The sequence below is a fragment of the Octodon degus genome, unplaced genomic scaffold (genome assembly GCF_000260255.1).
Source record: "Octodon degus isolate 3935 unplaced genomic scaffold, OctDeg1.0 scaffold00147, whole genome shotgun sequence".
Classification (NCBI taxonomy): Eukaryota; Metazoa; Chordata; class Mammalia; order Rodentia; family Octodontidae; genus Octodon; species Octodon degus.
Genome location: NW_004524723.1, coordinates 7122646 through 7133518, shown reverse-complemented (window position 1 = coordinate 7133518; position 10873 = coordinate 7122646). Strand labels below are relative to the sequence as shown.

Genomic DNA, 10873 nt, shown 5'->3' with positions numbered 1-10873 from the left:
TTGCTTCTGATCTCATTCGTGGAGTTCTGATCATTTTGGTCCCTCTCTAGAACATCTTTCAGGCGCATGCATTCGGTTAGCTTTGTCATCATGAAATTCTGTAGTTGTTTTTTGTCATTGAAGTATTTCATTTCTACATCAAACTTGAAAGAGAATTTTGAAAGGTATGGTAGTCTGTTCTGGAATTTGTTTTCATAGAAGACCTGAAGTACTCTGCTCCATGCTCTTCTTGCCTTCGTGGTTTGTGAAGAGAAGTCGGCCGTAATTCTGAAGGGTTTTCCTTTGAATGTGATCTGCTTCTTTTCTCCTGTAGCTTTCAGTATGTTATTCTTGAGCTGAATTTCTGGAATCTTGACTATTATATGTCTTGGTGTGTTTTTAATTGGGTTGAGGTTCCTTGGCGTTCTGTATGCTTCAGTTACCTGAATGCCAGATTATTTCCTCATATTTGGTAAGTTTTCTGCTATTACTTCTGTCCATAATTTTTTGTCTTTTGTGTTGACTCCTTCTTTCTCGTTGTTGCCTATTAGTCTCACCTTGTTCATCTTTATCTTGCAGGTGATGGATTATTTTTTCCTGCATCCTCGTTGTTTTTAAGAGATCCTTTCTTACCTTTTCGCTAGCTGCACCAGCGTTCTCAAGATCTGAAACTCTGTCTTCATTTTCACTTAAATGATTTTGCAAGCTTGTCACTGAGTTTTATATTCCTATATATCTCTTTTTCTTTGCTTCCTGTGATCTATTTCTTTCCTCTATTGCTCATTCAAGGAATCCGTCATTTTTTAAATCTCTTCTATTTTTTACCAGCGTCTTCTTTAGAAGCAGTCAGTAATTCTTTTACTGCAGTGTTTTCTTCAGATTGGGTATCCTCCCTTTTTTTCTGTAGTTGATTCTTTACTTCTGATGCTGTGAGTTCAGAGAATTCTCTTTTTATTTCAGAAAATAATTCTGCTCTGATTTTCTCTATATCTTTCTGCTGTTGCTTATTTACTATCGATGCTATTAATTCATACATTTGAGCTGAGGTAGTGTCCTCTGCTATTGTTTTGGGTGGACATTGGGTTTCTTGCATGTTTCTGTATTTGATTCTTTATTGCAGGTGCTATTAGTTCAGGGATTTATTTTTTCATTTCCATTTTGAGTTGCTCTATATCTTTCTGCAGTTGTTTCTTTATTTCAGAAGCCATTGATTCATTGATTTCTGTTGTCTGGTTCCCAATTTGTTCTGTGTTAGTGTCCTCTGCACTTGTTATGGATGGGCTTGGGGTCTGAGATTGCATTTTGCTCCTTCTCATTGTCATTTTGTGTAGCACTGTCTTCTGACCTTTGTTGTAGAGCTTTGGTGCCATTATAACCTTAGCACCTACTGAAATTCAGGTGCAGATCTATAAAGTTTGGATTTATCCAGCTGTGCCTGGCTTGAGTCTAGCTGCTGTGCTCAGCTTCTTCCTGGTTCTGCCTTTGGGGCTCATCCTGTTGTGCCCCTCTGGCAAGATGTTCTGCTCCTGCACTAGCTGTGTAGCTTTGTCCTCTACTCTCTCTGCAGGGATTGCAGCTCATTGGTTTCACCCCAGGCCTGTACTCCAGGCCTGAGCTAAGTCCGGAGGGGATAAGGTGGAGTAGGGGGGAGAGGAAATTCTCCCACACACTCACTGGGCGAGTGTCAGGAATGATCTGGGAGTCCCCAGAATGCAGCAGAATTTCTCACTGGGTGGGCAGTGTGGGAGGGTCCTGAGGAGTGGTGGTGGGGTTCCAAGGGGTGGAAGAGGGTCTCACCCATGCTGTGCCTGGGCTGGGACCTGCAGGTCCTGCCATCGCAGGCTTGCCAGAATCTTTCCCCCACACTCACCAGGCCTCAACTAGGACTGGATCTGGATTTCCCCAGAACGCAGCAGAAATTCTCACTTGGCAGGAAGGTTGAGGGGGGGATGCTGCGTAGTGGTGGTGGGGTCCCAAGAGGATGGAAGAGGGTCTCACCCATGCTGTACCTGGGCTTGTACCTGCAGGTCCTGCAGGCACAGGGTAGCAGGAAGCTCTCCAACACACTCAGCGGGTCCTGGGCTAAGACTGGGTCTGGGGGTCCCTAGAACTTGGCCGAAATTCTTACTGGGTAGGCGGGGCAGGCGGGTGCTACCGAGTTGTGGGGTGTCCCACGGGAATGGAAGATGATATCACCCATGCTACGCCTGGGCCTTGTGCACTATATTAAACAGAGTACTTAGAAATCAGTATTTTTATAAAAAATCATTACACTTTTATATTCTTACCTATTGTTTTTTCTCTTTTCAGTATGACTTTCAAGAGGCAAGTAGTGTATGTGTCATAATTTAGGACAGTGTTTTTATATAGTGTTTTTAGTGAAGATTGAGTAGATGAATAGATGGGAGAGTGGTTTCTTATGGAAGAATGGTAGTCAATTTGGATACTGAAAAAAGATTATGTTTCCAAGGTTGACAGAGAAAAAAATCTTCCTTTAGCTGGTGAGAGTGGTATAAATAAATTAGAATTAAATGTTATAATAAAAGATTATAATAATTTAATCTGAATAGTGCATCATTTACTGATTAGTAAGTGTATACAGAGCAAGTATAGTCAGGTCCTCGCCCTGTTTTATGTTAATCCTTCTAAGTTAAAACACAGTACTCTTTTTTCTGGAACTCAAAGTATGGCTATCTTACCTACTTGTTAGAAGCACTGCATATTGGTTGGATATTGATTAAAGAGGAAACCATTTTTTCATCAATCAGAGAAATGTTTCCTATATGACTAGTTTCTATTTTTGTTAGACTATTTTTCGTATGTTTCATTGCTGTACTATAACATCTGTTTACACTGTAATTTTACCTCTTGCTTTATATTTCATTACTGAAATATGGCAATTCTTAGACTTTTCTTTGTAACTCCTATAATGAATATGTAATATTAAAATTTTCTCTTCACATATTTCAACCTGTATATTTGTGTGTCTATGGGATTGATGTTTACTGTCCCTGTAATTCAGAAAGTATTATCATAAACCTTTAAATGAGCTTTTTCTTCCTGCTGAAGATTGGATTGAAGATTGATCCTTTATTGCCTAGAAACATGACTATCAAGTTATTTCCTGTGTAATATTATTAAATATCTCTTTGTGAAAACAGTTCTAGGCTTTATGTTTTAATCATAATTGGTCAGTATCATAATAGTTACACATTTATTAAATTGTCAATGAACTGTAATCCCTTATGTAATGGCAGTATGTTTGTTTGTTTGTTGATTGAAGTGGTATATAGGATCCTTTCAGCAGGATTCTTTGAGATGAAATTTTGTCTAGAGTGGTAAGCTACTGAAAATTTTGGTGAACCAGACAGTGAAAATAAATTATACATATAGGATATTCACTTTTTCAATAAAAAATTACAAGGTAGAATCTTGTTAGAAATTTATCATTCATGGTTTCCTTTTTTCCTTCTTATTAGTCTGTCTGCCTAGAACATTACTTTGTTTGGCTATTTGAAAAATTTAGTAGCTTCTTTTCTATATAAATTTCTAACATATTTATGATTAGTAAAATGCTCTGTTAAATCTATGAATTTATCCTCATTTTCTTTATATCTGTGGCTATAAGGCACAATTAAGACAATCTAGAGCCATTGATGTGAATAGAAGACTTAGGTAAACTCCACATCATATGAAAGTGTAAGTTACAGTTGCTCTATGAAAAAAACCCAAGAGCTAGTCAGAAAGCCCATTTTGAATATACAATCAGAAAAATAAAACTAAAGGAAGATATAGGGATCTCTGAGTTTAGGTTTGCTTTCTTATTTATTACTACATTAATTCCAAGTATCTGAAGGAGTAGTCTGTCATTTCATACAGACAATTACATACCACTTCTTTGTGAACTCTAAAATTTGTGTTTCACTTATATCTAATTTCTATTTAAGTGAATCCTATCTGAACAAACAGAGTCTGATGGAAAGAGCAGGCAAACAGATACAGATTTTAAACCTAGTTTTTAGTTGTTCGTCCTAAGCAAGTGGAAAACAAACAAAAATTCAACCTCAATTTCCTCTTTGTAAATATACATACATAGCTATTCTATCTTCAAAATTAGAAACATTATTGGTCTCATGTAAGTGAGTAGACTGTTGGTTACCATAGGCCAGGGATAAAAAGAGTGAAGTTATGAAAATGGGAAAAAGTTGATTAATGGATACTAAGTTACAGTTAGGAACAAGATGCTTTTGGGCACTGTTACATAGTATAGTACTGTAAATAACAATAATGTACTATACTTAGCAAGAAACTAGAGAAAATTTTGAAATGGTGAGTTTTTGAGAAGATAAATATTTTAATCTGATTTGAACATGCAATGTGTGCATATATTGATATGTAAATTTAATGTGTGCATATGGTGTGTACAATTTTCATTTATCCATTTTGTGTTATGAATGCATTTCTAGGATAGAGCCTGTTATATATAGGCAAGTGCTCTGCCCTGAGATATATCCTCAGATCAAAATTTATGCTTTCATGTATTAGTTAAATTTAAAAAAACCTCAGACATAGAGTGATTTTTATCATTGTTTTAATAATATACTATTGATATTTATCTTATACACTAATAACTAAATGCTATTTAAGCATATAGTAATTGTAATTTTATTTTACATACCTATAACTACATATTAAGTGTAAAGAAAATTGTGAACAGACATGAAACTTAGATATTTTAATTATAATTTTCTTTCTTTCAGAATTACTTACTGTCATCTACCTTTCCAGAGTAAATGGCTTTATGTTGGAACAGAAAGAGGAAATACACATATTGTAAATATTGAATCTTTCATTCTTTCTGGATACGTTATCATGTGGAACAAAGCAATAGAACTGTAAGTTTGAACTTGAATATCACTTTATTTGACTTAAATATTTTGTGTAGTTATATAACATAGACAGTGTACCAAATTATAGTTATTTTATACAATTTACTTGTTCTATACAATTATAATTTATAATTGATTTTAATGAGAAATTGAAGTTAAACTATGAATGCTTTTAAAAGCAGATATGGTGGTAGCATGTATGCTAATATTAGATTTTTCAGATACTATAAATCATTCAGGATTTTATTCACAAATTTTAATAATAAAATAAGATTATTCTATAATTTATACATGGAAATCATCTCACTGTTATAATTAACCTTCTTATAACTACTTTCAGGGAGAATGTATTATTTTATGTAAAAATAATCACAATCAGAGCACATTTTTAAATCCCCATAGCTTTTTTCCCCTTAGCTTTAAAATAATGTTTGGATTCAAAGGAAAAAGAATATGGAACATATCAGTTTCTCTCATATTATGTACGTATTCAGTATTTTTGGTTTTTAGTTAATATCAATTGCTATTTTGACTTTGATACTTTTTTCTACATATGTAAATTGTGAAAATTTTTAAATGTAAATTTTCAGGAAATCATGAGCTATCTATCTACTCTAGTGTACACATAAGCAGTTCTCTTAATGTGTTAATCATAAAGACAATTCATATTAATAAATGTTTATGCTGTGTATATAATATATCTTTAATAAGATATGTTTGACTTAAGGCTGGCTCATATTTTCTCTCATGGAACTATTCCAAGTTCCAAATAGTTCTCAAATATTCTGAAGAAAATTTTCTATTTTCATGAGGCTTCACTCTAGTCTTTATAATAAATCTCTAGTACATTCTTTAATCTCAGTTTTTCAGCATATACATACATTGCTTGATCGTTATTATACTCTTGCTACAATAGTCTTTTTTATTAAGTCCTAAAGGGACTTTTATTAAGTCCGTTATTAGTGAAAAATTTTCCTCTCTCATTATATTAAAAATTGCTGTAGGCAGAATTTTTTTCTTTTATTTTTTTTTCTCACAGTGGCTACTAAATGATTGATGACATTGTTGAGGCATTATTTTGGTAGTTATAAATATAGGCTTACAACTTTCATTTTTATTTTTGTCAAGATAATGGATATGAACTATTTGTAATGTTCTTCTATGTTCTGTGTAGGTACTTTTAAAAACATTCTATAGACCTTTTTTTTCTGCCTTCAATTTTTTTCACTTTTTTTTCCTACTTGGAAGAACCTTTCTCCCTATAGTTTTAGCCCTGAAAGAACAATGAGTAGTACTGAATACAATTCTTCTTGTGTAAGAAATATTGTTTTAGGATGTTGATAAAGAATACTGACTTAGATAACCTTGATAGAAGATTGAATTATAGAACTTCTAAACAAATTTAGAATTTATACAAATGTATAGATGTATTATTTTTGTTTGCTTGAATGCTGCTAAAGTAATTAAGAATATCTTTGGGAAGGATCCATCTGCCTACTTCCTATATCTTTTACTTTGCTCATTATACTTTGGAAGGAGAGAAGAGAAGGGTAGGAGCAGAAATGAAAAAAGGTATTAAGTTGTATTATGTGCATGTGCTAAATCCACATAGATAGTGTAAACATTTAAGTGTTGCAAACCTATACTCCCGCCCCCCCAAAAACCCACTCCAAACAAAACAAAGGAAGGGGATCAAGAAGTGGATGAAGGCAATGGGGCTGCAGGAGGAACAGGATACAAAGAAGGAATTAAAATGTCTCATGTAGATATACCAATTCTCTATAGGAACATAAATATTATGTACCACAAACATACTAAAAATTTAAAAGGGAGTGTATTTTAAACAAATGAAGTATTTAATTATTATTACAGTGTGTTTCTATTTTCATGTATATCTTTTTCATAGGTAAAAGTATTATATGCATCAGCTACATGAATTACTTACACAGCCTATACTATGAATACACAGCCAATGAAAAGTTTAAAATGAAGAAGGGTGCATTTATGAAGAAGAGTGCAGGGCCAGGGAGATAGCTCAGTTGCATAAGTGCTTGTCTAGCAAATGCAAGGGCCTGAGTTCAATCCCCCGTTCTGCCAAAAAAAAAAAAAAAAAAAAAAAGTGAAATTAGGAGAAACTGTTTAAGGTGTAGCATTACTTTATACATACGATCCAGTATTAGAAGCTTTTCCATCATTTTGTTTATAAATTCTGTATTTTATAAAAGTTGTTCAAACCTCTGGAAATGCCTTTGGAGTATCTTTAAGAAATTATTAATAGGAAATATTCTATCACTCCTGAAGATTGTAATCACGTGATATAATATAAATGGTCTTATATGTCAATTTAAGGAATTTCAACTTTAAGGCCAATAAGCTAGATTTTAAATGGTTTTAGACAAATTTTGTTTGATTAAATTTAATTTTTAAGAAGAATATTCTGATTTGGGACTAGAGAAATGATTGGGGAGAGGAAAAATTATCCTCTGGGTAAAAACTATGATGCTCTTATGGGGTAGAGTTAAGCTATTTCATTTATTTAAAAAAAAAAAAAAGAGGATCAAGGAGGCACAAATAATAAGAGAAAGTTCAAGAATGGCCTCCAGAAATTTGTCTTGATGAACAGTGCCCTTTAGTAAAAGAGAGCCAAAGATTGAATAGTTTTGGAGTAAAGAAATGTTGAGTTTTAGGTATGTTGCAGATCATTTCATTCAAATGATAATTGAACATGGGATTAGTAGTATCTTGGTTACTTTCCTCTCCTTGCTGGCACAAAACACCCAACACTTAGAATTAATGAAGGGAAGATTTATTTAGTTCACATTTTGTGGAAGTTTCAGTACAGACTTGGTTGACTGTAAAGCGGAGTAGCACATGGCAGAAGGCAAGCAGCTCATGGCAGCAGAAAACAGCAAAGGGTAGGAATAGCAGCAACAATGGCAACAGAGAGCAAGTCTGTCTCCCTTATGTAGCATTCAGGCTATCCACCCTAGGCCATGTGATGCACTCATCCATAATCATAGTAGTACTCACACAATTAATCCCAGCACTGGATCATAAATTAATCACAAACTGTAGAAGTCTACCCCTTAACTGTTTTAGGCTTTGTGGGGACAACTATACACAAATCATAATGAGTAGAAATAAACATTTGGATTCCTGATTTCAGTGAAAGAATTCATGATGAAATTATACAGCTCTAGCAATTTTGCATGGCAGAAATCAAATGTATCTAAGTATCTATTTTGTAGTGGACAATGTTCTATCTAATTTTTCACAGTTCTTCCTCAGCCTTATTAACTCAGTGATTCCTGTGGGCTTCTAAATTCATGACCATATGTTACATAGAAATAGATGGCACTTTAGGATAGAATACTAAACAGTATATTTAACATAGGAAAATATCAAAAGGCTGACAAACGAATTTAAGATTCAAATATTCTTTATTATTTTGGGCACAATTGTTCATAGTTTTCTTATGTGCTTAAGAAACTTTTATGGTGAATTGGAGGAAAGAAATTAATTGGGATATTCAGAAGAATTACTGAGCATTGCTTAGTTGCTTTTATAAGAATTTAACTTCATTGATTATTTTTTCTGTATTTTAGGGAAGGGTCTACAGGATGTTCAGAGTCTCACTACTAGATCAGATTTGTAGTGATTCTCCTGTTTACAGCCTTCCAAGTGCTGGGATTGATAGGCACCACTATACCCAGTCCCAATCACCCTCTCAGCACACCCCAAGGGCAGGACCGGCATGACAGGCCTAGGGATCGAACTCCTGGCCCCTGTGCATGCTTGCAGGAGCTTTAATCCACTGAGTTATTTGGCCATCCCTCATTGATTATTCTATATAAATAATTTTTTGAATTTTTCATATTTCAGAGTAATATTTTTGGATATTCTAAAAATTAATTACAAATAGCAGATATTTGATTTTGAATGTAACTGCATTATTTTTCTAAGCTACTACTAAGTTTTATAGTCTTCTACATGGAAGAGTCTTGCATATAGTTTTACTTCCTGAAATATAGTTCAGTGATTCCCTTATGATATATGAAAAAATATTTTAGCAGACCAACAAGCTTGGAAACCATTCAAAATCTGTGATACCTATTTGCATAGTATTGGTTCTAAGAAGTTTTTAGGGAAAAAATATTTAACTTTATTTAATTCTGAGTTTCCAAAACTTTAAGAAAATAAGTTACTCTTTGAAATGTCTTATATCTCCGTTAGTTTAAAATACTTTATACTTTCCTAGAAGCAGTTCAGTTAACTGTAGGAAACAGAGGGGTTTTTGCTTATTTACACTTGTTAGCTTCTAAAGGGTAACTTAAACATTATCCTTTATTGTAAGTATTTATATCTTTATGGAAATTACATTTATATATAAATGGTATGTTGTATATTAATGTAGAAAGAACTACAAAATACTCTTAAGAAATCTGATTGTTTTTTTCTTCCAGTATATATTCTAGAATGCAAAATAATAACTGGTTTCCAATTCTCAGAACAATCACAAAACATACTATTAATAAGTACATCAATGTTTTGCTGTTATATTAGGTATTACACGGATATAATTTCTAATCCTCACAATTATTCAGTAAGATCAGGCTTACTGAATGAAGGCTAATATTCCATTTTTAGATAAGACTTAGAATACATCCATTAACTATCAAATCCTAATCTTTATTTATTGAGGTAACTCTCAGAAGTCTGAATCAGAGGAGCCTAAAATTAAATTTTCATTTTATCTAATTCTAAGTAGCTTTTAACGATTCAAATATTCTTTATTGTTTTGCACTGAATCTTTCATGGTTTTCATGTGTGTTTAAGAAATAAATTAAAACTATGTAATGTGTGCTGAAGAAATAAATTAGTCAGATATGGTGATACATGCCTATTACCCTAGCACTTGAGTGGCTGTTTTGGGCCAGCTTGGTTTATATAAGTGAGTTTAAGGCCAGGCAGTTCATAGCAGGAAAAAAAAAGTAAGAAAAGTAAATGTAAAAGTTTAAAAAATGAGCAAAATCTAGGTGAATTTTGAATGGATTTGTTTTTAAATCAAAGGTGTCACTGTACTTTCATTTAGGAATAAAATCAGAGGTATCATGTCAAAGACAAATTTAAATCAGGCATATACTTTAAAATTTGGTTGAAACAAATTCACTGCATCAATTTTGTGGCTGTAATGTATATAAATAAATTTGAAAGTTTCAGAGGTTCATCTACATAATGATAAATCTGATATTTTTAAAAACTGTGCTCTTAAGCCTGATTTTTAAAAAAAAAAACTTGTAATTTCTTTAAAGTTAATGGAAGGATCGAAAGTAGTTAGTTCCTAAAGAAGTTCCTAAAGACTAAAACTCCACATGAATTTGAGCTGAACTCCTTAATTTCTTTACTTCAGTCTCTAATATCAGGGTAATGTAATGTAATGTTTTATTTTTAATTACTTATTTGAATTGATTCAACAGGTCCACCAAAACTCATCCAGGTCCAGTTGTACATTTAAGTGATAGCCCACGAGATGAAGGAAAAGTAAGTATTGTAAAATGACTATAATTGCTTTTATTTTACTCATCCTTGAAAAGTTATTTCTGCTTCCTCCTTCGACTTTTTCTCCTTCTTCTTATTATTACTAGTAGCATTACTATTATTGTTGTTGTTGTTGTTATATACTAAACATCTGGCTTAGTTTAAAGCAGTTCTTTATGAAAATTAAAATTGGAGTGTTTGAGCTAAAAAAAATTAAAGCATGAGTTATTCATACTCATAATAGTACCTAACCAAATCTTTAGTATCACTTGGAGCTACATTTGATATTTAAATTGAAATTAAAGGAAGCTAATATGTAGAGCAATTTTTATTTTTATTATCTATTTTATACTTGAATTTTATAATGTGTCAGTATCATTAATCATTTGTCTTTGTTATTTGGTTTTGACAGTGATAAGTAGACAATATTAAAGTAAATTAGCCAATCTTCATATAAATATATATTA

General features: G+C 32.7%; 1 protein-coding gene across 1 annotated transcript in view; it reads left to right on the top strand.

The window, feature by feature from the left end:
• Stxbp5l (syntaxin binding protein 5 like) overlaps positions 1–10873 on the top strand; it is a gene marked incomplete at its 5' end in the record, with an annotated part of 350429 nt that overhangs the window by 40488 nt on the left and 299068 nt on the right. The window contains 2 exons of the mRNA XM_023702208.1: positions 4740–4874; positions 10346–10409. Coding sequence (XP_023557976.1) covers positions 4740–4874; positions 10346–10409 — 199 coding nt within the window. The remainder of the gene's footprint in view (positions 1–4739; positions 4875–10345; positions 10410–10873) is intronic.